This window comes from Andrena cerasifolii, chromosome 2 (genome assembly GCF_050908995.1).
Source record: "Andrena cerasifolii isolate SP2316 chromosome 2, iyAndCera1_principal, whole genome shotgun sequence".
NCBI classification, from domain to species: Eukaryota; Metazoa; Arthropoda; class Insecta; order Hymenoptera; family Andrenidae; genus Andrena; species Andrena cerasifolii.
This window is the reverse complement of record NC_135119.1, coordinates 24,471,283-24,497,125: the sequence shown is the minus strand read 5'-3', so window position 1 is coordinate 24,497,125 and position 25,843 is coordinate 24,471,283. Positions and strand designations below refer to the sequence as shown.

The 25,843-nt window shown below is 40.5% G+C and overlaps 1 protein-coding gene across 7 annotated transcripts; it reads left to right on the top strand.

Moving 5' to 3' along the window:
• Positions 1 to 1,089: 1,089 nt before the first annotated feature.
• Positions 1,090 to 25,824, top strand: Ctns (lysosomal cystine transporter cystinosin). 7 transcript variants are annotated; one of them, XM_076807666.1, is made up of 10 exons: positions 1,090 to 1,604; positions 2,631 to 2,782; positions 20,524 to 20,573; positions 20,644 to 20,734; positions 21,063 to 21,248; positions 22,363 to 22,603; positions 22,666 to 22,785; positions 22,869 to 23,157; positions 23,242 to 23,344; positions 24,102 to 24,896. In XM_076807666.1, the coding sequence occupies exons 3-10, from the start codon at positions 20,525 to 20,527 to the stop codon at positions 24,205 to 24,207; spliced, it is 1,185 nt and encodes a 394-aa protein (XP_076663781.1). In that variant the 5' UTR covers positions 1,090 to 1,604; positions 2,631 to 2,782; position 20,524; the 3' UTR covers positions 24,208 to 24,896. The 7 variants fall into 7 exon arrangements, with proteins under 7 accessions (XP_076663781.1, XP_076663786.1, XP_076663787.1 ...); XM_076807671.1 differs by lacking the exon at positions 24,102 to 24,896 and adding an exon at positions 25,687 to 25,824 and having other exon boundaries at positions 1,091 to 1,604; positions 20,522 to 20,573; XM_076807672.1 differs by having other exon boundaries at positions 1,091 to 1,604; positions 20,522 to 20,573; positions 23,957 to 24,896.
• Positions 25,825 to 25,843: the final 19 nt, after the last annotated feature.

Sequence of the window (25,843 nt, the reverse complement as noted above, 5' to 3'; positions counted from 1 at the left end):
ATATATACATACAATATGTGCTAATACACATGGATGAAAATAACTCGATACCCGATACAAATCAATACCCGCTGACGAATGGTCTAATATATAATTTAGTAAGACGGTCATAGAACAAGTGTTATACATTAATGCCACCCGTCACGTGCCGTCATTAATCGCATTTTTATTGATACAATTGTCAATACCGAGATCATCTACCGTCGCAACAGTAAATCTCTGCATGACGATACAAGAATTTCGATGAGCGTGACATATTGGGCATTATTAAGTAACGTTGAACAATCTGGGGATTTTTATCAGTGTCAAAATCAGTGGACACAAATATCGCCTGTTTATCTGGAGCAATTCGACTTGTTACTGATAATTATAAATAGGTTTGAGAATGATTACCTCTGAAACGAATACTGTAATATCTCGATCTTCGTGAACATGGAGACGTTGAATCATGAAAGACTGTGACGAAACGGGGACAAGCGGAGGGGACCTTAAAGAACGCGAATATGATCGTTCTTTCCCTCAAAGCTGAGTCATTACGTCCCACCGTCTGATCCCGATCGGTCAGAAGATCGATTAATCTTTCCTCATCGCTATTACTCGAATGCCTGTAATTTCCCCATCGAAAAACAGGAGAGTTGCTCAGCTCAATCCTCGCGTACAAAATGAGAAGAAAAGTGGAAGGGAGCGATCTCTCAGAGCATTTAATTTTAATAACACATCGACATTAACATCGAGTTGGTCCCTTGGAAAGTTTTAACCGTAAAATGGTACTTAAAGCAACTTTCATCACACCGTTAAACATTTCTCTGTTATTCTAAACTGCTCCATTATCCCCATCTGATTTCCGAAATCCTCTTACGTCACGATGGCGCAACAAATGGCACAATTCCTACGAGTTCATAGACGAGTTCACAGACGAGCTTAAGCTGAATGACGAAGGTAAACGGAAAATTGCAAGTGATGGAAACCGCGGCGACCGAAGGATTCTGAAATTGGCCGTCGCAGGGGAAAGGCAGGGGAGGTGGGGATTTTTGTAGGGAGGGGAGAGGCTCTTAGAACAGATTTATATGTAGGTTCGACAGGCTCGCGCTAGCCATTGCGAACAGTGTTCGCCACCGCGATACCAGCACCTCTGTCGTTCGATGCCCATCGCTGGAGCGAGAGAGAGAGAAAAGAGGCTTTATCGGACCATTCTCCGTTCATCTTCGTTACAATTTGCCCAAGACCTTGACCGAGGTAGCCTGTTCCCAGGGAGTTATCCGTGGGTTTCGAGCCTAGTGTCGATCTGCCGGTCGTCGGCGTCGTCAGAATCGAAGTTACGAGTTGCCTGAAGGGGAGTCCAGTGGAAGAGAATCAAGTGTTCGCCACGGAAGAGAGGACCTAATGTCCGGGCCAAGCCAGAAGAGATACCGGGGAGGCGTGTGCGACAGTTTCGCTGAAAGTTCAAGGCTGAAGCCGTGAAAAAGACAGCGCGGTCAGCGGCAAGCTGGATTCGATATTCAACGTGGACCAACGGATCGCCAATAGTGCGTGCTCGCCTGGATGAACCTGCACCAGATAACCAGTTCATAGGAACATATTCGAGTGAACGACAGGATCGGCAGGTACGATCGAGGTGTAGCTTCGATTCTTGTGTTGGGTAGCAACATCATCTGTACGTGAACATGTGCACAGAATATACGCAGGGTGTCTCAGAAATAAGTGGTCAAACATTGACGAAGTACTCTACTCGTAACTCGGCTTATGTACCTTGAAAAGCAAGTGTTTTTTTATATAAACCGCGTGACATTCTTTTCATCGTCTAAGTGAGTAAAATAGCCTGCCAACTCGGGGAGTAATTATTTGAATAATTTCGAATTTCTTCGAATACTCGAATGATTCGAATGATTTCTTCGAATATTCGAATGATTCGAATGATTTCTTCGAATATTCGAATAATTTCGAAAACAAATAGTTTCTTCGAATATTCGAATAATTTCGAAAACAAATAGTTTCTTCGAATATTCGAATAATTTCGAAAACAAATAGTTTCTTCGAATATTCGAATAATTTCGAAAACAAATAGTTTCTTCGAATATTCGAATAATTTCGAAAACAAATAGTTTCTTCGAATATTCGAATAATTTCGAAAACAAATGGTTTCTTCGAATATTCGAATATTCGAGTCTCAAATTCGAATTCTCTGGTATTCGAATACTTCGATTATTCAAATATTCGACTATTCGAATACTTCGATTATCCGAATATTCGACTATTCGAATACTTCGATTATCCGAATATTCGACTATTCGAATACTTCGATTATCCTAATATTCGACTATTCGAATACTTCGATTATCCGAATATTCGACTATTCGAATACTTCGGTTATCCGAATATTCGACTATTCGAATACTTCGGTTATCCGAATATTCGACTATTCGAATACCTATTCGCTACAGCCCCACTGCCAACAATTGGCCACGCGTTTCTAGGACACCGTCTATGCGTTATGCACATATTAGTAGCTATTTAAGCATAGAAATGGGAGATTTAATTTAGTATGCAAGGGGTAAATGGTTTCGGTGTGACCCGGAAGAGACGTGGCGACCTACGCGGGTCACATATAATGGAAAGCTCGGTTGTTGCAGGCAGCTTGAAAGAGGGAGAAGAGGGGAAGAGAGTTGGAGAGGGGCAAAAGGTTTTCAAAGCACGGAAGGAGATTGGACGTCTCTGTATCGGATTCGCTCACGGCGGGCTTTAACTGTCACCTGATCTCTTGCGGCCGAAGGAAATTCGACAGGTGAGTGAACGAAGACCGCGGAACAATTTACCAGCGAATCGTGATCCAATAAAACTCGGGGGCAACGTTTATGAAACAAATCGATCGCCTGCCCGCCCTCGAACGCGTTTGACAAGGGATGCAGAGTTCACCAACGAATTAGAATGTACGCTGGTGAAGACTTCAGAAATTGGCGCTTATTTAAAATTAAACAGGTGCACAAGAAAATGTAACGCGCGCTTTCTAGAATAATACAGCTGATTATTTATTCCTTGGTAAAGTATTTTCTCGTTAGGGATCTCGCGACAAAGTGAAGTTGCAAGACAGCTGGTAAATCGTTCTCTCTTGCTTTCCTATTACGAGGGATCGGGAAAAAAATCGATCCGATCGACGGGGACGTGCTGCCGTCGCCTTTGGCACAATATAATTTCCGTGAAACTGGCCGTGAAATCGAAATCGATTCGGCACTCGTCGCCGATGGAAACTGGGAAACGAGGCCGGCAAATACGAAAGTCATTGACACGTTTCTACGCGCGTGCACACGAGACGCGAGATACGCTGCCAAACGCCTCTGACAGCTCTGTCGTAACCGGAATACACGCTTTGTGAGCTGCAGCCAGAAACTGCAGTTCCTTCGACTCCTACGGCATGCTTTCGACTCGAAGTAGCTGCCGCGCGAAATACCGATCCGTCACTGAATTACGAGAAGAATGGTTACGGGGGACGATAAGGATAAGTGACTTGAAAACAAGTTTAACGGATTAATTCCTCGTAAGGCAGACACCGGCTTATCGCCGGAAATTACCGACTTATTGCTGTTTGCACATCCATTGATCAATCTTCAGAAATCGTTATCGGCGAGATACGACGCACATTGACCGTGGAACTCGCCGTTCCATGCGTGTGTGGCACAGTTCAATTGTTATATACCAGTGACCGAGCACGGGTCAGAATTTTAGGCAAAAATTGGAGCAATTGAAATTAGAAATACTTAATCAAGCGGTGTTTCATTTTTATCTGGATTTTATTCGAAGGAGTTAATTTTTTAGCATTTTTTAAAAAGCATAATAAATATAATTTTAATATTGATGATTTATTTATCTACAATTTTTACTGCTAGGCATTCTAATCAGAGCAAATGATCTGCGCACAATCGCGGAAGATCGCTGATTAGCAAAAAATTGGAGCAATTGTTCTCTATCGAAATTAGAAATACTTAATCAAATATACTTAATCAAGTATTTCTAATTTCGATGGAGAACAATTGCTCCAATTTCTTGCTAATCAGCGATCTTCCGCGATTGTGCGCAGATCATTTGCTCTGATTAGATTGCCAGCAGTAAAAATTGTAGATAAATAAATCATCAATATTAAAATTATATTTATTATGCTATTTAAAAAATGCTAAAAAAATTAAATCCTTCGAATAAAATCCAGATAAAACAGGAACACCGCTCGAAGATCGTTCAATGACGACTTTAATTGTAGATCGTGAGAATAGCAACGGAGTTACGAAACCTGCGACGTTACGAGCTCATTTCCGACATAGAAGAATTGTCCTCGTGTCCGACAAAGCCACTGATATCGTCAGAGATAATGCGGAAACACTTTCGACAAGGACAACTAGTTTCTACAATTTATATTCCATGTGACAAAAAAAACCGCATACGAAATTTTCTTCTAGGAGTGCGAGAATGAAGCAACATTTTCGCAACGTCTGGTGCAGTTACGTGTCGATAGGCAATGTCTTACTTTCCGGAGGCTATCGTGTTTTCCCTTGCGCGAGTTGACGCAGCTACTCGTGCGAAACGATAAATCATTTAATCCAGAAAAAAGGGTCAATCGAACAGCAACGCCGGAACCTGCCAATTAAAGCCGTCGAACATTAATTGAGGCGAAACAATCTCACGATAATTATTGATTGTTGGCCCGCACGTAGCGATCGTTATCGCAGGAACAGATTCCTTTAATTTTATAAGGGATCGGACGTCGAACTGCCTTGCGAAAATCCATCAAGAAGGTACACAGAATCTTCTATTTCTATTAAGGGAATTTAGGCAGTCAAATCAGTCGAAAATCAAGTATTTTTTTTAGAATTAATTACAAGGAGATGAATACAAATTTTAATTAGTACTTTCGGGTAATGTTAATTGATACTATAAACTGTTAAAAAAAAATTGTTAGTAATATATACATATATATATGACGACGCTACAGTCGTCTGCTTTGTAGGCGTTTTTTCCTGTGGTTTTGCAGTGATTGCAAAAAAAATGAGGTTCAGATCGGCTTGAAATTTTTATAGCGCGTTCAAAATATATTCCCTTCTGCGCTGAACCTCGGCATTAAAGTGTAAAAACTCTAGTTTCCGAGATAAAAAAACAAACAGCCATCTGTGTACCGCGAAAATCGACATTTATCGTAGAAATCGCCTTCTCGTAGTCGCTACTTTAATAATTTTGGTTCAATTCTTTTTTCCGAAGTTCAGACTGAAATTACTCAATATCAGGGCAAAAGCAAAGCCATTTTTTCCAAAACACTGTATAATCAACCTCGTGTGGGGCCATTTGTGAAGTAGATAAATAGAAACAAAATGTATATTTTTAACTCTGCGTGATAGTAGTAATGATTGTGTAAAAGGAAAAGTCTGTGCTGACTTTCCTCTGCTTGTAATTAATTCGCAAACAAAAAGACTTGATTTTCAAGTTGACTGCCTATTAGTCCCGTTAAACGAATACAGAAAAATGATTCTTCGAATATTACGATTAGCGAAGCATTTAATACGAGTCACCAAGCTGACACGTTATTAATGAACGTTTCGATTCAAACTGCTTTAAAAGCTTTCTTGGAAGTCAGCAATAGCTTCTAATGGCTACAAATGTATGTTTCCTTCTTCAAAAACACACCCAACACCCAAGCTCTGCATCTTGATATTTTCAATCGTTTCCTGTAAACAATTATTTCCCAAATTTTCGGAGGCACTGTGTTCACCGCAGCGAAAACAATAGCACTGAACTGTGAAAAAGGTTGCATAACCAATTATTGTTTGTAGCTGAACAGCACAAACGTAGCAGTGAACGATCGCCATTTGAAACATTTGTTAAAGTGAATTCTTCTGTCCGAATGCAGAGACGAAAAAAGCAGTTTTGTTAATTTTATTAAACACGCCTGTACACAGCTTCCGTGAAACCTTTAAACTGATTTCGAATGAAATGTTCACCTCAATTCCTTTCAAAAATAGCTAATTCTACTCGTTCCAATTAAATGGGACACCCTGTATATTCTAGTACTGATAATTAATCCCCGCACGGATGTACTTGTAATTGTCTGACGCTTTCGATCCCCTAGCGCCGATATGATTCACGATGTTTATACGTCCACTCTCGATCGTCCGAATCGCGGATTGTTTTTAATCGCAATTTTTAACAAGCTTCCCCGCGCTCTTTCGTAATCACCTTGTCACGGGAGTCCGCCAGCGGGAATTTCTTCGAAACACCCTCGCGCGGCTGCATTATAGCTTCCAATTAATTACCGTTCACTCGATAAAAGCGGAAACTCGCGCCGAAACGCAAACGACTCGTTACGGTCGATTAGAGCCAGCTCGAAAGAAGCGAACGCGCTTTTTACCCCAAAGACGATCGAATAAATTTCGGTATAACCGCGTTATCATCGTGGCTATTCACGTGGCCGCGGTAAATTCGTTCGATTCCACTTGCCACCAAATCACGATTTACCTGGGAAGAATGGCCCCAGTGTGGCTAATACGGTTTTTAATTCCGCGAGTAACGCGCGAAGGTTGCCCCGTGAATTTTCAGCCGCGCGGCACGGAGCTCCGTTTTTCTTTTTTTTTTTTTTCCCTCCAATTTCATTTTATTTGCCCGATCGAACTGCCAGCGATAAATTAACGGTTATCAAGCGTTTCGCGTAGACAGAGTCGACGAAGTAAATAATTGGACATTTATTTTCGCCCGTGTTTATTGAATATCCGAAATAATTCGCTCGGCAAATGACGAACTAATACGTCCCCGTCGCGATTTACAGCCCGACGGTTATAAATCAAGCGTTTTCATACGTCCTGATTTATCCCGTCCTCGGTCGGCCGAAAAAGCTTCGCCGAAAATGTCACGCCGCCCGGCGAGTGTTTTCGTTCGCTAGTCCCCGGAACTCCGCGCCGCGGCGAGTCTGCGAATAATTATAAACACGTAGCTGGGAGCAAGCGCATAATCAGTCGGTGCTCCGCAGCCCCGGCGGCGTCTCGCGTTTCCTTTTTTCGAAACGGAATTAAAAATGTAAAACGCGCGCAACGTATCATGCTTCAATTATGGCGTGCGCGTCTCAAACTCGGTTTCGGGGGAGGGTGAAAAAGCGCGACACAGGCGCCAGGCATTCCGGAATTAAAAATATTTCCTTCCCCGGCTCTTTGAGCGCGTAAACGGCCCCCTTAAGCGCATTAAGGAGGCAAATTTTCTACCTTCGCAATTGCGAAATGCTTTTGAAACGCGGTTCAGTTCGGGCAGAAGCAAAAAATGCGGCGAGCGCATCAATATTTCGTGCCGGAACGTTTCGGGTAAACGAATTAATTCCGGCTGCCTGAAGGAAATCGGTAAATAGGTAGTTGGAGTGAAAGATACCTAGATATCATTCGGGTTTGTTGGAAATCTTTTGTCCAAATCACTGTCTGGCCCGTTTGAATTGAAGTGAACTTGTATTTAATGTAATGCTATGAAATATGAAAGAATCGCAATAACACGGAGCACAGTAAGGGGCCATGCTCAGTCAGGAGACCGAAAAAAGAGTGCTTTTGGGCATTTATTTTTCTCGATAAGTGTTGAATCGTTTTCAAAAACTATTTCCGTATTTGAAATGGTGTATTTTAGAGAACTTGTATTTAATATAATACTATGAAATATAAAAGAATCGCAATAACACGGAGCACTGTAAGGGGCCATGCTCAGTCAGGAGACCGAGAAAAGAGTGCTTTTGGACATTTATTTTTTTCGGTAACTGTAGAATCGTTTTCAAAAACTATTTCCGTATTTGAAATGGTGCATTTTAGAGAGTATCTCATAATGTTTTTATTTAATAATATTTATCAATAACGAAGTTGTGGCCGATCTCCCGGAGGTTTCCTCAAAAAAGGTGTTTTGCAGTTAAATTAAAAATTCCGAAAGGTTTACTTAATATATTAAATTATCTAGTCTTTGAACGAATACCTTTTTTTCGTTCCGTATATATTTATATATATTTTTTAGTAACCAAAAACGTTCAACTTTAGATTAAAATATCCGCTATTTTGTCTCAAATTAATATTTCGCAAAGTCGTTCATTCAAAGACTAGACACTTTTATATATTAAATAAATCTGTTTGAATTTTTAATTTCTGATGATCGTGAGAGAGAGAGAGAGAGAGAGAGAGAGAGAGAGAGAGAGAGAGATCGGTCACAACTTCGTTATTGATAAATAGTTTTAAATTAAAAAATTATAGAGAAATGTTGAAAATATAATTAGGCTAAATATTTTTCCAATAGAATTGTTGGCATGTTTCCATTATCCTGTGATATGTCACTGCTTTTAGCCGAATATAAAATAAGATCGCAATAACTGTGTTGCCCCTATTATAATACAGCAAAGTTGTTTGTGACGCTCGAGGTATTCGACTCGCGAGACGAGGAAACGTGTTTGAATTCTGCCGAGTCTCCAGTACCTAAGTATTTCAAATTGTTCAGAGAGATTTATTCTATGATTAATGTCATAACGCTGGAGCTCGACCACGACGAGTAATTCTTTATTAAGCAGCACGTGCTAGCCAGTGACCGGGCAAAAGAGCTCGTTTAAAAATCCAGAGACGCTTGCGACCGACCTATCGATTCTTTCAATTGTTAATAACGAGGAAAGTTTCTTTTTTATGCCGTTTGTTTAACCGTACGAACGCCCGGGGCATTTTAAACGATAAAATCGCCCGGCGGTTGCTTCAACAATCACGATATTAAGCTCTCTGGTTATTCCAGTTAGAAACAGTGCGGTAGCGGCAACCTTTTATTATCAAAGAAGACGGATCATTATTAAGATTTATAGCGAAGCTTCCACGAAGCGAATCGAGGACCTTGCTGCAATAGGGGTGCGAGTCCATTTCTGACAGTTTTTGAGTTACGACGTGTAATATATGTAAACAATATTCTACATCGTTTGATGCACGTTTCGTGCAAACCCGATAACAAATGAGCGATTTATAGGAAATTTTGAATGCGCACCTATCACTGTTTTGCGTAATACGAATGCTCCAGATTTGAAAAATATTCAAAAAATTTTAAATATTTTTCAATTATTGTTCTCTTGTTAATATTAAGTCAAAGCAATATATTTATATAAATTTTTTTTCTAATTTACTTGGAGCTGGTAAAGCTGGAGCTGGTGAAGCTGGAGCTGCACCCCTCTTGCCGCAAGGTCCTCAATTCTGAGGGGCAATCGAGTTTGTAAGAGAAATGTAGACGCTAAAGAATTGGCCGTCCCAGGCCGCACCACTACAAAACTCTACTTCGACCCCACATTATCGGTTCCACTGCGAAATAATCTCAGATCTTCTTCTACCAGCGCGATTAAAAGCCAGCAGGTGGATCCACCACCGCGGGAGGAATAAATTTCCCAAAGAAAACTGCTCGTTAAAGAATTACACCGGGAAGTTTCGCGGGGGAAAGGTTTCCTCGAAAGATGAACGAAATCGGGCGTAAATCCCGGGGTCGGGAAGTTCGAAGTTCGTTCGAAACGCTAACAGCACGGCGAACGATCGTAATAACCAAGAATAAATTTCACCCACGCCCCCCGGAGCTCTCCTCGTCCACCCTGTAATTAAGTTTTCGAACCAAGGGACCAAGAGAACAGTGTCACCGCCAACGGTTCCGAATACCAATTCTCGTTTCGTCGTTTGGCAGCTTTTCGAGGCAAACAGGGGCCGGACCCGTTTACCGTCGATATTCCGGGGGGAAAAAAAAGGGGGAGGAAAGTTTGCCGCGGACGGTTTTCTTCGGAACTGGGCCGACGCGGGGTCACACCCTCCGTTTCTCCTCTTTTCGCTTCTTGTTTTCGATCGCGGCAGAGCCGAGCGGTCTCGTAAGATCGGGTCTCAGCAGCGGGTCAAACGCATTAATATTCGATAGGGATCGAATCCGCAAACGGAGCCAGACCGGAGCCGCCACGAGCCTGTAAATTTACATTGGAAATCGGCCGGAACGCCCGAAACACTCCGGGAAAGCGAAGTTTTCCCGTGGAGACGGGGGCAACGTGGAGAAGGAACCGCGATCGACGGGCGTCGCGGGTACCGAGTTTCGGTTTACCACGACGAAGTGACACGATCGAACGATCGCCTGATAGAACTGTCCTTCCTTGACCTCGTTTCAACCCGCGCAGAGAGAAACCTTCGTTGCTTTATGTAATACGGAGGTGTAAGCGCAGGTACGAGGAGAGGAATTTTTTTAATAACAGAACAATCGTTCTTTTTAACCGAATTCGAACAAGGAGGTTCTCAGTTCGATTCGTATGTATGGAGCATTGTTCAAACGGATTGGCATTTTGTAAGTTAATCTTTATTTACTTATATTCTGGACCTAATTTCGACCACGTATGTAGGGAAGACAAGGGCTAAAAGTTCCGGGGGTAAGTTGTTCCGACGGTTCTATCTTCAAAATGAAAATCAGCGTTGTACTTTAAATTATTTTTTCCGTGTGAGTTGGTCACGCCACTCTGTCGCAGTTTTAATAGGGCAACTTACCCCAATGCGATAACAACTTGCCCCATAAAGGGGTAAGAAGTCCCGCTTCGACCAGCCGCAAATAAATTACGTTTTATAAAAATATTACAATAGGGGAGACCGGGGCAAAGTGACGCGAAAAAAGTTTGAAGGCGAATCAAATTTTTCCCTTTCAATCAAAATGTGTGGAAATAGATTTATAATATAATTTGAACATTACTATTGGTACATGACGAATTACAATACTTAAAATAAACTTAAAGTATATTAAAATTCAACTTGAAAAATAAATGCTAAAACAACCACTTTACCCCATATATGCTACTATCTGGAGTAAAGTGAGCTGAAATAAAATACGAGTTTTAATTAAGGATATAGGTAATTATTAACCCCTTGCGCTTTGATGAGGTATGTAGCACGTCAGTTTCTGTTTTTTTTTTTAACCGTGGTTGTCAAAAACTGTGGCAGATTTTTCATTTTTTTGAGGTTAGATTCTGTCCCATCATGCCGCGTGGTTTTCCAGCTAACTCACAGGTTAGGTTAGCATCACTCGCGCATCTTTTCTTTGCAGCTCAGTTTACCCCGGTCACTTTGCCCCGAATGTGTATTCAGTGGAAAATTAATTATTTAATAATGTTAGAATTAATGTTTTCTCAAACGCGTGTACATGTATGTTTATAAGCTTGTTATAAACACGCAGACAAAATTTGGAGTTAAAATAACTGATTTAAGACTCATTTATCCAAAAAGCTAAACTCAAAAGAAAACCAATTGGAAGTCTCTAAAACTTCATTTTTAATTTTTTAACTGAATTTCCGATATCTGAATGTGCATAATTAACATTGTGATATTACATACATTTATTACGTCACCAAAATTTGTAAATACATTCTACTGTTAAAGAACAAATTAAGAAAGCTAATTTTACCCCGAGGTTCACTTTGCCCCGGTCTCCCCTATATTAAACACAAGCTTAAAATCATAAAGTATAATAAATTTGACAAGAAATTAGTGAATAGTGAAGAGAATAACTACATTATTTTCCAGTCATTTTTTATGTTTCATCGAAATCGGAACTTTTAGCCCCGGTCTCCCTTACCTATGTATGTTTGTCCGCGAATTTCTCCCAAACTGCGGGACCGATTTTCCTCCAACTTATTGCAGTTTAGGTTCAATGAACTTACGTAATAAAGAAAGAATTGTGAAAATCATTTAAGCAGTTTTGAAGTTACAGCAAAAATAAAGAATCTGTTTCACATTATTAATTACAGAAAACAAACTCTCTGGCTTTGAACTCTGTCCGAAGTTGGCGCCAAAGTATTTTAATTCCTTACTTTTCAGTGCGTTTTTTTAAGTCGCATAAATTTTTTTTTAAAAATTTATTTATTATGTTAATCAATCCAGGGAACGTCGCGGTTATCTTAACCTTGACGATGTTCATGATTCAACGTCCTCTAGGTGCTAGGAATACATTTGCTTAATCATGTACCTAACGATAAACGAAGCGCACCTCTATCCGTCAAAGCTGCTTAAAGTACCTACGCTTTAAACTGTAAATGAAACACGCGGGTATTCCGTGTCCCTATAATGCGCTTGTAACGCGCGCAACGCGTTGATTCGCGCAAGAGCGTCGCGCGAGATAGAACAAAATACCGGAATTAAATCGTTTATCTGGCGGGTATTATTACGTGCAACTTCATGAGCAGTGTCTACGGATGCGGCGTTATCAAGACGTCCGAAGGAACGTGTCCCAGCAGCGATGGAACTGAGCGCGGCGTTCCATTAATATTCTATAAGGATCGAGTTCGCGAAATAGGTGAGACCGGCGCGCAACGAGCCGCCCGGGAATTTACATTGGAGATCGGCAGAACGGTCGAAAGAAAAAGCGAGCCTGGAAAGCCGTTGGAATATATCGGATGACAGAGGGACGTAGCCCGTTGCAAAACGCTGGAATCGATGCTGCAAGAATATTACCAGAAAATGAGACGAGATATTCGATCCCCAACGACCTTCGCTCATCTGAAAAACCGAATGCGCAACGCGCAGCGAATCGGAGAACGTTATGATTAGCAGGGTTTAAAAACACCAAACGAAATTGGGAGATGCTGGTTCGCGCGGTGGCACGTGGAGGTCGGATCGAATTTTGCAAAAAATATTCGATGTTTTCATTACGCGTTGCTTTTAAGAGAAGTCTCTATAAATGGCTTATGTTTCTTATCAATTTTTGGGAATTTTTTGCGAAAATACCAATGTCCTAATCCTTTCGGAACTTTAAGGGCACATTAACATTATAATAAGTGAAGAAAATTTTATGACAGTAAAATTATGATAAATACAAAATAAATAGAGCAGTGTCTTAAATAGCGTCTCTGGTGATTATCCGAAATGGACAATACAATCTTTTTTTTAATTTACTTGACAATCGTACGAATATGAACGCAAAACGGTGTCGAAATATTAAATATTTTAAAAATGGTGGCACTTAAAAAAATTAACTGTGATTTTCGCAAAAAATTAGCGCTTTATTTATGTAAAAAAGTGGTTGAAAGTAATAATTTAGTTAAACCTTTATAAGTTCGTGTTCTGAAGGATATTATAAACTAAAACTGTGCAAAATTTGAAGCTGTTCGGTTAAATAGTTTTCGAGTTATCCCTGGCGCCAATTTTGAAGACGGGGTTTCTTGAAAAACGCGTTTAAAGCCAAGAAAACTGATACTTTATTTATGCTTACAGCTGCCGCAGGCTAATCTATTATTTCTGGGCCATGCAATAGACCTTCTGTTTCCTCAAAGAACGCATTCTCTTTCAATTGTTGCTACCAGTCGATTTACGGGGTTTTCTCCCCTTAAGATTTTGCGCAGAAAAATTCGCAGCGATCGTCGATCCTGATATACGACTCGCGTCCATTGTACGATCATGTATGGAAAAACAACGAAGGAGACTCGGATCAAATCAGGAATCAGAGAGGCCATAAAAAGCTTCTCGATGTTGGGCAACGATAACGGAGCCGTGTATTTCAGGCTAAATTGATCCTCTGTCAGGCAAAAGAGTACGACGGCCACGTCCGCGTATTTAAAGCCATTTAGCGGCCAGTGCATCGTGCTAATAATTCTGTTGATCGAATAATAATGCCGTGCCAGTTAGCTCGATAAATCGCGATGGTTCGATCGAACGAATCGAGCAATCAATTTTCGCCGGACACGATGGAAATAGCTGCGCGTGCTGCGTGCACGCGCGACGAATCCTTTCGACAACTTTCTTTATGCCATGAGAATGGCTACGGTATTGAATACAGGCCAAGGAAACGTAAACTGGATCTACTTGGATAATTTCCCAAAAATCCGTTTCGACGGTATACTGGCACTACTGAGTTTCTCACAGAGTTGGGCATTAATTAAATAAAAAATATTTAAATAACGGATAAAATAAAAGTTACGTTGGTTTTAGATTCTTTGGCGAGTAGAGTTAATTTTTTTTATTCGACACATGGCGAATAATTTTTTTTAACTTTTATTCGTTATTCGAAATTTTTATTTAAATAAAAACTTTGCCCGTCTCTGGTTTCTCACAATCAAATTATCATCTCTAATGCAAGATTTGAACCATTTATTGCAATATTCCTCTAAATCAATTTCAATTGATATACTCACAGGGGAACATCCAGAACCCGGAGATTCAAAAAATTCTAAAACCTCGCGAATATGTAGGGAATTTCCTCCTCATTACAACGCAATTTTTGTCCGTTTCCCAAATTCACTCTAAGGGGGTGTAATTGACCGCTGAAAATCCAGTTATTTCCCGATTTTGTGTTATAACTCGTGAACTGTAAAATAATTTCTTCTCCAAATGCTAGGTCTAATTAAAAGCAGTAACTTTTGTCTTGAAACTTTTCTTCTATCTCTTACAGTTCGCGAGTTATAACACAAAATCGGAAAATAGCCGAATATTCAGGGGTTAATTTCACCCCCTTCGAGTGAATTTAGGCAGCAAACAAAAATTTCGCTGTAATCAGGAGGAAATCCCCTACTTATTCGCAAAGTTTCAGAATTTTTTACATTTTCGACTTCGGGATCTTCCCTTGTCAGTGTAACAGAGAGCCAGACTTGTCTGCATACAAATGTCTTTCAGACCCTCTTTCCAAAACGGAGCAGCTTTTCCATCCGAGTGTATTCTCGGAAAACGATCCGAGTTTTGAAATTATCTGGACGCGATATAATGCCCCCTCTTTGTTGCCCTCCATTTGTTTCGGGGAAAAAAGAAAGCTGCCACGCGGCTTCGCGGAATAAAAGCGGATCCCACGGATGTTTCTTCGCGCGTCCCAATTAGCCGGGGACACGGCCGAGCGTGCATTCGACTGCGTGCGATTAAGTAATTGCCGGCGATAAGAAATTAGCATGGAACGGGCATTACGTTGCCCGATCCCAGCCGGCAAAGTTAATCTTTAATTTATGCTAACCGTTATTGCCTGGCGGACTGGCCTTTAATACTGCTCACGCAAAACTGCTCGCGAAATTGTTTCCCGGATGAAAGGATAATACGACTACTGGCCAGAAGATAGCGCGGCCATGTACGCCCGCTGAAGAATGTTTAATAATATCGACACAGAGATCGATCGACGTCGACAAACCAAGGTACAGTAGCCACCGGTGTACAGGGAGTTTCAAAACTCTGGACATCGCCTGAGAAACGAATTCAACGATTTAATAATTCTTATCGGAGTCTCTTGACCTTATACGAACGTCCAGTCTATACAGCTCACCTTGCATGCAAATTACTGGTCTTAAATCTCGTTCACAGTAGTCAAGCTACTTGACTTCAAGTCGCTTGAATTCAAGTACAGTAGATGTCCCTATTACGGTGCTTTCTCGCCGACTTGCTGGCGAATTAATTAATTACTGATTTCTCTTGCTTTGCTTTTTCTTGGTGAAAATTTATATTGGCTTTCTGAACTTTCTTCTATATTAAGGTTTTTTATCGGATTAGAAATGTTAATTTTTCGGTGCTTTTTAATTTAAATAAAAATACATGTTTTGTCCCAGTTACGGTGCTCTTTCGAAGTAGCGTTCCCTAGAATCCCTAGCGTTTCGTTTCTTTCTGAGAAAGGAAAATAAGATTAGGTTTAGCAGTTACAGAGGGTCAGACAGGGAGCACTGAGTTAAATTGCTTTCCCTATTACAGACTTTACTTTAAAAAATACGAAAATGTTTCGAAAGTGCTCATTTTGCTATTTTTTCATAAAATTAGAAGCTTTAATGATATAATTAATACGTAAGTGCTAGTCATGATAATTGTCAATTTATACACCTTTGTAAAGTACGCGTTCCTCAGCGTTTTTGATAAGGATTTGAGTAAATCCATCGAAATTTTCATATACATTTTTTAAACAGTTTTTAATACACTTTAATTGTTCAAAAATGCAGCCTTCTCGTTTGTAACACATACAATTAACAGTTCAACTTAATTAAAGGATATTTCAAGTCAAGTGAATAGCAGGTTCAAATTGGTAAAGTAGTTTCGAGTTACTTGAATTCAAGCGACTTGACTAATCTGAACGAGGCTTCAGCGTTCCGAAGCGAGCTAGATAGCTGATTTCACTTAATCAGCTGTTTGCCATCAACGTTCACTAGGTATTTGTAAATCCTTTCATAATGCTGTACTACGCAGCGATAAGACATTCAGAGGACCGTATCGAAACCGTAAACGTCCTTTTCGACTATTCTCTACAAAGAGAAATTTGCGACTCGGGCGATATAGAAACAGCTGCGCGTCGAAAGTGATAGCAAACGAGATAAGCGTTTAGGCGAGGCTTCTTTTTTAGTTTTACGTGATCTGTGACTTTCACTTCATCGCCCACGAAAACCTGCCATCTTTCCATCTGACTTAGACACTCTTAGCTGTTCAACCCCGATACGCAGCCCCGTGTTTACGTGAATGAAATCAAAAGTGCTCCGAATGGTAGTTTCAAGCACGAATTCCATTTCACGAGACGACGCTCCTTATCGCTCCGCCTTAATGAATTAAAAGTCCATCCAGATTATATTCGTAATTACATCGACCCTCTATCGCGTCTGCCTCTGCTCCCCTCCCGCTTTCATCGCCCTGCTCTCATTCTTCCGCGATCTCGCCTCTGTTCCTTTTCAACGCGAGAAGCAGTTTCCGCAATCTCGATGGAACTTCCCCGACACTTGACCCAGTAAGGCGAACTAAAGTTTATCAAGAAGCACGCACAATTGGTCGCCCGCGAGATACGCGCAGGGTACAGATGACGAGTGACAAAACGGGAACAAACGGAGTCGTTGAAACTAAACTGATAAACGATTGAATGCTTGCGAACCGCCCGGCCCGCGCGCACACATTCTAAAGAAGACCATCAGAGGAAACGGGACCGAAATCTCTGCGGGGCCGTTTTTCCCGGTGAAGAATGAAACCGATCGAAGAGCTTCAAAGCTCCGCGGAGTCTTCAAACCCAGCCGAACAGCAGGATGTTTCCATAAATGCTCGCGCCGAACAATCCTCGCGATGCGTGAACCTCGATTCGCCCTGTTCCGAAACGCCCGGAACCACGGCAGATTTCCGTCGGGCAGAATACTTTCAAAGGCCCCGGAAATGTTCAGGATACCGCCAACAGGCTTCTGAATTCCCGAGTACGAAGAAAGATTCGATGGGAGAGGGATATTTCGCCGGGTATTCCGGTCGAACGAATCGACCGAATAATTTCAAGGTATATTGGCGAACGTCCGACCGGGGGGGGCGATCCTGTTTATCCATATCGAAGGCGAATTGAAAGTGATAGAATGGAAAGAAGGAACCGGCCGGGCTGGGCTGAAGGGCTATCTCGGAGGATTAGGTCCGTCCTACGCGGGCCGCTATGGCGCAAAGGAAAATATTGCCGACGAGGTAGCCCCGTGTATGCGGCAACAAAAGCGGCAGCGGACCGCCGTGCCGCCCGATCGACTTTCGGAGCTGTTTCCGCGCGGGCTCCGCGAGCGAAGGCCCTTTGGGACGCGGAGTGCACTCGAACGACGATCTCTCTTTCGATTTATTCTATCTCGCAATGTCTATACCGTGTACACTGCCGCCCCATCCTGGCTTTGGACCGCTATCGAGAGCTACTTGCCGAGCAAGAAGTTTCCTAATGCCGAATGCGAAGCATTAACGTGACATTGTTATGGAAATTTAGACCGCTGCTGGGGTTCGATTTCCCTGGAGTAACGTAGGCACATCTTTCTCCATTTCGTTAATAACGATTGCTCCTCGGTTCAGCAATCTTTATTTTCCCTGCGACTCGAGTACAGGAGAGGATCTCCCTCGGTTGGTTCTACCTGTAATAAATGGAATCTTGAACGTCTCGATTGCTCCTGTCAGGGTATTTATTAGAGATCCCTATTTCACGTGTATTTAAATACACGTGTACACGTGTATTAAACGTATCTGTACCTCAATCCGTGTATCTTTTAGTACACGGGTACCCGTGCGCTATTTCACGTGTATTTAAATACACGTGAATTTAGATACTCGTGTATTTATAAATACGCGTATATTAACGTATCCGTATTTTGATTCGTCTGATTTTTAATATCTATAGATATCCCAGAACTCTGGGGGATTGCGAAATTCATAAAAGAATTAATGTATTTAAATATATTTACTGGAATAATATGCGGAAAGTATGGATTACAAATTTTCAGACTGTAACTAATAACACAATTATAAAATTAACAAGATTTATTTAATCGATTACCTATTTTGATACAAAAACTTAAGGCATTACTGGTAATAAGCGAGCTTCTTTTTAGACGCAACGATAATCCTTAAAATTGAAAAACATCACTCGGTTTTGTTACACTTATTGCTTAAGTGACCGCCATTGCCCATTCTCCCGCAGTTAATGCCCAATTCTGATCAAAATACACAAATACGTTGATACACGTGTATTTAAGTACACGTGAAATAGTGCACGGGTACCCGAGGTACGGATATATGTAATACACGTGTACCCGTGTACACGTGTCTTTTTACTACACGTACCATACCATGGTCTCTAGTATTTATACGCATTAGGAAGCGTTAGCCTTGAATTCGATGGCCTGGGCTAATATCTACCGCGAACGTTGCATTATTCCGGAACTTCGGATAAGATTGCTGCGGGCAGAAAATAATAAATTATAACGCAGCTGGTTACGCTTTTCGCGATACTTCACGTACATGTCAATATTTAATTTCCTTCTCTATCACTTCGTGTTATCGTACGCCGCGGCCGAAGCGAAAGCCGGGAGTTTCACAAACCAGTGAGCGCTTTTAGCGACAAACGGGAGGTAAAAGAAGAGGGAAATTTTCCGTGGCACGAGTCAGCGTGTATAACAAAGGAAACGTGAGTAATCGCTAGATAAAGCCGCGGAAAATTTGGATCCGGCACCGCTCATCCGCGACCCACAACACAGAGCGTGTTTGCTTCGATGGAACAATTAATCGATACGGGCAACAACGTCCGCCAAAAGGAAAGAGTATCTTCCTGCAACGGGAACTATGGTGTCGAAACCTTTTAAAAGAGAAATAATAGGTCCATTAACTTCGAATAGGCACGTAACTCATGCAGAAGGGAATGTTATGGGTCTACCGGCCTGGGCGTTACGAAAATTAATAGGGCAAGAAAGAATATAATGAATACGATGAAACGGAGGGAAGAGGGAGAGTATGGAATACTGAAACATTGCGTATCAAAAGGATAACCACGACGCTGTAGAGCTCGTTAATGGCATCGTGCTGCCCAGCCATTTACATGCAAATATCCCGATACCAGCCTGAGAAACCTCTTTCACTCTTCTACCAGAATGGCCCCAACGAGACACTTACGCCAGCTTGATTCTGCAACTTGTCAATACACCTACGATGTATTGCCACAACTCAGTAATGCCTGAATATACGTCTCTTAATCTATACATTCTATATCCTACCTTACGAGAAAATTTAGAAGGTACATAGAACTTTCATCGTTAGAAAAACCAGTGCCACGAAGCACAGAAATTTGCTGCTTTAAAATAAAGTTTGCCCCAGCAAACTGCGTGTCTCGCTGCGTTCCTGCGTGTTACGCTGCTGGCGCAGCAGCAACATAAATGGCGAACGCGTGGTTCCCAGTTCCCAGTGGCTTCCATTTGTACTGGAACGATTCGAAGGCTCGATCGATTTTTCGCGCAGCCTGCCGCGCAATATTGGCGATGCCAGGCCTCGCGACCGAAACAACGCGACGCCTTATCGGTCGTGACTGTCGCGAAATGCCGAAGATTTTGAGAGCTCCCGGTCTTATCGTCTTTAACGCCCCACGTCCGCACGTTTCATCGAGGTCGTCGCGCTTCCGAGGTTAAGTTCGATTGATACTCCCGGTGTCTTTCCACGGGGGACCGTTTTTTCTCCTCGGTTTTAAAAGCGAGCGCGCCGTTTGAAATCATGCCAGCGTGGTGCGTAATTCTCGTTCACTTAACACCGGTCGCCGGTGTCGGATAGATAGGATGGATCCTCGGTAATCCAGATATCGATCTCCTCGAATGACAGCTCGCGAATCTGTGTACACTATCGGCCGGTGGCAATGACGCGTAGCACCTGCACCCAGCAAAGTGCCCGGCACTTTGTACGACTTCCGTGTTTCTTCCGCGTGTTAATCGGTCAAAGCCTTCAGAAGTCAGGAGACTCTGCTCTCGAGTAGATGTTACACACGGTCGAAGTAGCGATCGTAATGTAGGAATAACAAAGAGCCTATTAGCAATCGCGGAGAAACCTGGGGCTATGTAAGGTCCCTCTGATTCGTCATCAAGTTTACTCTGTAGGACAGTTTTAAGAAATTAATTTCCTAAGAATCCTGGACCGTCGAGGTCCCTTGATTAGCTATCGCTTGTCTACGAAAAGTGTCTGTAAAACTGTAGCTATGCGCAGTGCGTTGTGTTATACATTAGAAACCAAATTATAGCACGAAGCATTGAATCTGCTGGAGATTCGGTACTAAAGCTGTATTTCGTCTGTTTCAGAGGATGTCCAGAATGGCGTACTCTTGGTGTATTGGCATTTTTGCGCTCGCAGGTAAGTAGCACGATGTGTTCAGCAAAGCGGATTCTACAAATAAATTTTCACAGAACGAATAATGTTTCAGTTGCGGGACAAGCGTGGGCGGACTTTACAGTTTCACCTCAGGATCTAAAAGTCCAGTTACATAATCAGCAGCAGTTCACATTAGACGTAACGTGAGTATTTCACTGTCTAAAGTGAGAATTTCGTGCGAACGATTGTTGGGCTGTTAAATAAACTGCTTCCCTAAGTGATCTAGTAGCTTACGTTCTGTTTTAGGAAAATTTTAATCGCGCCGGGATAAGATTGATAACATTATATATAAATACTGTAGCGCCTGTGGAATATACCTAATTGCAATATTTCACGCACTATCTTTGAACCGCAGCCAATTAAGATAAGCCTTTCTCATGCTCCATGAGAATTCGCTTCATTGCCTCGGCTGTATTATTGTAATTAACAAAACAAGGCGAACGATGCAAACAGTGTAATTCTCTTCCGCAGGGACAAGTTTTCCGAAAATGTGTTGGTCACGATGGACGTGCAACATCCGGATTTGGTTCGCGTCAACCCTTCTAACATCAGTATTAATGGAAATGAAATGGAAACTACATGGAATATAGTTGTAACAGGTCTGAATGCGGGACATTCGATTGTTAATGTTAATGTCACACCTAGCGATGTCGCAGAGTAAGTATTCGCAAGTAATAAATTAAGAAAGTAGATTGTCACCTTTTTATACGCTTTGGAAATTGAATAAGTACTGTAACGGAACAGTGCTCTGAAATGATCTAAGGGTTCGTCCTTAAATTTCCTACGTTTTCTTACAAGGGGGGGAGTCAGGTAGCGTCTTACGTAATATTGTTTAAGCTAATTTTAAATAAATACAAATTCTATCATTAGTGTTCCAGAAAAGTAGTTTTAGTTTAAATTTCCCGAAACCGAGTTAAATGAGTTATATAAACCTTTAAAAGAATTTTAATAACTAAAAAAATTAAGTGTGGAGGGGGTTGGAATATGAAATCTTATGAATTCTTATACTGGGGGAGGGAGGGGGTGAGAATTCGTCAAAATTACCCTTACGTGATTTAAGGACGGCCCCTAAGTCGATAAAAGGCTGCGATATTGGTGTACTTATAAGTACAAACGCAGATAGCTTTAAATTGATTCACAGGGGGTAAAACAAACAGATAGGAGCTCAAGGAAATTAACCGAACTAATCTCTTTCCGCCCTTCCCCTCCCTAGTATCAAATTACAGTAAGCGATCGTGTTCGGGACAATGTAAATATTTACTTTTTCAACTAAGTTCAAAAGATTCCGAAAGATTTTAATCAGCGACACATTCAATAGTACCCACTGACAGCAATTCGTAGAGATAGCCTCCTGACCTGTACTAGTCATCGTGTCTTAAACTTAAAGTTCAGTCAGTCTGTGCTCAGATTTTGAGCAGACTACTTTCTGCTCCAACTAAAATCTGTCGCAATTAGCTGCTAGTAACAGATGTATCGATCCATTTGTTTTGCAAATCTTTTTAACAAAAAGTGACTCGGTGTTATCGTTCCTGCTGTTCTACAGTGTTTCGACGTTATACAGTGTGAAATTTGAAAATAATCGAAGCTCTAAGTAATTTAAAGTAGCGAGTAATGACAAGTTTTAAAGTGATACTGATTCCTCGGGACCAATTGGATAAAGTCGATTTAAAGTAAGAACGGTGTTTTAAATCTCTTGCATCCTATATGTTAGCATACGCAATAACAGTATCGTCACAACTATTGTAACGCTTTCTTTCTCACATTTTTACAGCTTTTCACAAGCTTTTGTCAGAGTTACGATAGAAAAGTCAGACACACTTTACCATATAAGTAACGTGGTGGGATGGATATACTTTTTAGCATGGAGCGTAAGCTTCTATCCACAAATATACAGCAACTACAAGCGGAAAAGCGTAGTAGGCTTAAATTTTGATTATTTGTCGTTAAATGTAGTTGGGTTCATTATGTACGGCTTATTCAACTGCGGTCTATTTTGGATAAGTGAAATAGAGGTACGTTAAACAAGGAAACGGAGGAGTAAGGATCACATATTAATCTACGGCTCCCTTTTCAGCTTGAGTATTTCAGGCGATCTCCGAAGGGTTTAAATCCTGTACAAGTGAATGACATATTTTTCTCTTTGCATGCAGTATTTGCCACTGTGATAACTATTATTCAGTGCTTTATTTATGAGGTAAATCATCAGCCTATCAATTGTCGCGTTAACTGTATGGAATTAACGCTCAATATACGAGAAGAAAATTACTAATTTTTTAGACAGGCAGCCAGAGAGTATCTACGACTGCGCGTATTATTCACGGAGTATTTGCAGTCTTTGTATTAATTTCTATGATACTGGCCGTGGTAAAAGTGTTGGCGTGGCTCGATTTTCTATATTACTGTAGCTACGTGAAATTGTGCATAACGTTGATTAAATACGTGCCGCAAGCGTTTTACAATTACAAAAGAAAATCCACCGTTGGATGGAGTATCGGCAATATATTCTTAGACTTTACTGGTGGAATGTTGTCGATGCTACAGATGATATTGAACGCATACAATTACGGTAAAGTATAGAGGACCGATGTGTAATTACAAAAGCGAGCCTTCGATCTACTTTCAAATTATTAATGGCGATTATTTTTATCAGATGATTGGGGGAGTATTTTCGGAGATCCGACGAAATTCGGACTGGGATTCTTTTCAGTCGCGTTTGATATATTTTTCATTATACAACACTACGTTTTGTATAGGTACGTAGATTTTCCTTTTCTTCTGTTTATCATCTATCATTTACCCAACTAACATAGTCGTGTCTACAGACCTTGTAGAATTGTAGATAATACGTAGACTTTTCTATTTTAAATTCTAGTAGCTAATTACGTTAAACTATTGCATGCTGCATGTTTTAGTGCATTATTTAATTTAACGTTAAACAATTTGCATAAAGCTGAAAGCATGTATATTGCATGTGCGAAATAATGTTATTTGCATGTCACGTATATTACGAGTAATTATAAAATAATTAACATTTCGTGATTTGGCAGCAACTAAAAATTGGAAACTTAACGTTCTTTTTAATAAAAGTGATTAATGAGGCTCATAATGGAAAGTTGTGAATAGATTGAGAAGTTAATACATATATTCGTATTATTATATATATACATTTGTATGGTAATGAATGCATATATATAATAAAATAGAATTAATTTATTATGTACATACGAATGTGTATAAAGTTTGATTGAACACTTCACATTGACTTCGTGGTGTTTTTAAATGTTATGCAATTTAATTCTTGTACATGCTTACGCTATTGCAAATAGTTGTATACACGAGGTAGAGAAAAGTTTTTGATTTTACAGATTTATCAATGAAAAGATGATTGACCTCAATGACAGAATATAAGCAACGTTCACCGTTACTGTTGTCTTAGACTCATCTCACTGCCATATACATTTTCCTCGTCTTCCGCATCGCGCAAGTTTGCAAAATCCGAAATTCTTACAGAACAAGTACCCGGAATGCAACAAGTGATGAAACACTTGTCAAAGGGGAAAATTTATATGACGAAGACAGGAGGGCAATGGTGAAAGATATGTGCTCCTATTTATGAGACGGAAATAGGAATGTATTAGGAACAAAATCTTATACCATTTCGTTCCATTGCGAATGGAAATTCACTGTTCAGTATTTGATATGTTCTAGTATATGTTATTGCATCGCAATACGAGCTTTACATTCCGCGTGAAAACATCCAAGTACATAAATTGCAATTGAAATTAGGTTTACTATTTAATGTGTAAATGAATCTCTGTTGGTCGTTAATTATGAATAAATGTTAGAGACGAACGGAAACCTAATTTAATAGGTGTATATATTTGTAGGAATTAAATCACCGCGTTTTAACGTAGATTAATGAATTTTGATGGATTAATATTAAACGAATATGTATTTTTCCCATATAAAATAATTATACGGGTAATTTTACGGTATACGAAAAGAGATAAATAAATTATCCGTGCCAAATGATCATTTTGCAAATATAATATGCAAATATGCTCGACATCTGTGATGTTGCGTGAGGGCCAAAAACCGTGGAAACTGAAAAGCTCGCTGTTACTAATTGGAACTGTGCACATAGTGGTAACGCCGCAACCGAAGAGAATTTTGATAATCGTCTAGCTCGTAAAAGAAATTTGTAATATTTAATACTAATTCAAAATTTCAAACGCCTTATAATTGTTCAAGTCCCCACATTTATATACATATATGGAAAATTGTAATAAAAACTATCTGCATGTTTCTCTGCATTTTGACTTAAGTGTAAATGTCTGATTTATATGTCTCGCGATTTAATCGTCTGTCATTGTCCAGTGTTGCGACGGTGTCCGTCAAGTATTTTAAGCCAATGAAGCTAATAAATTGGTTTAAGGCTGTACGCAGAGTGTGTTATCGATGTTGTGACATTTATGCATGTGTATTAAAGTTATGTTTGTTGCGTGGGACGAATCATTAAGTACAGAATGATTCAGAATTATGGATACGAATGCAGTACGCAACTTTGTAAGCCTTGTACACTTTAGACGAGTAATAATTCTGCATCATTACATTGACGTCAAGCGAGACTGTGCCATAACTGGTATCCTTACGCTCGGTTCACGCAAGGACCCTTTGCATGCCTAATGGTGACTCTTAATAAACTCCTATGTAGCAATAAAGTTTTATCTGGAATGATGAGAAACGAAACCAGCTCTTTCGTGAAAAAATTCCTCGCGAGATATTGGAACCTTAATGACTTTAGCGTGCACAAAAAGCTAATGCGATAATTTGCAGTAAATCAGTTATTGCACTGCATACGTGGCAACGCGCGCGCGCGCGTGTGTGTGTGTCTGTGTAGATGTATGTATTGTATTGAATTTACTAACAATACTAATAAAACTAACATGTTACAACGGCCAAGAGTCGACCATACACAGTTAAGAAATTTAAAGTAGTATCGCTCATTCAGAAGATTCATAAATTCCCTATTTCATATATACTTTTAAAAAAAGGTATTATGTATACATAGATCATGGAGAATTCGTTTCCACAGGGATCGTAAAGAATACCTTGAGATACCTGGTAGCAGTTACGAAGACTCGCAAGAGGACCAGCCGAATTGCGTTTGATATCACTTTTCGTCACCTACTTATTTATATCCGTATAATAAAGAACAACTATTTATCCATCACTGAAACGCGTAAACGAAC

Excerpts from the sequence above, each read along its gene's own strand:
- Ctns (XM_076807666.1), top strand. The coding sequence starts at position 20,525 with ATGTCCAGAATGGCGTACTCTTGGTGTATTGGCATTTTTGCGCTCGCA. Across the intron at positions 20,735-21,062 it reads CAGTTCACATTAGACGTAAC|GGACAAGTTTTCCGAAAATG; the intron begins GTGAGTATTTCA and ends TCTCTTCCGCAG. Across the intron at positions 23,158-23,241 it reads ATTGAACGCATACAATTACG|ATGATTGGGGGAGTATTTTC; the intron begins GTAAAGTATAGA and ends TATTTTTATCAG.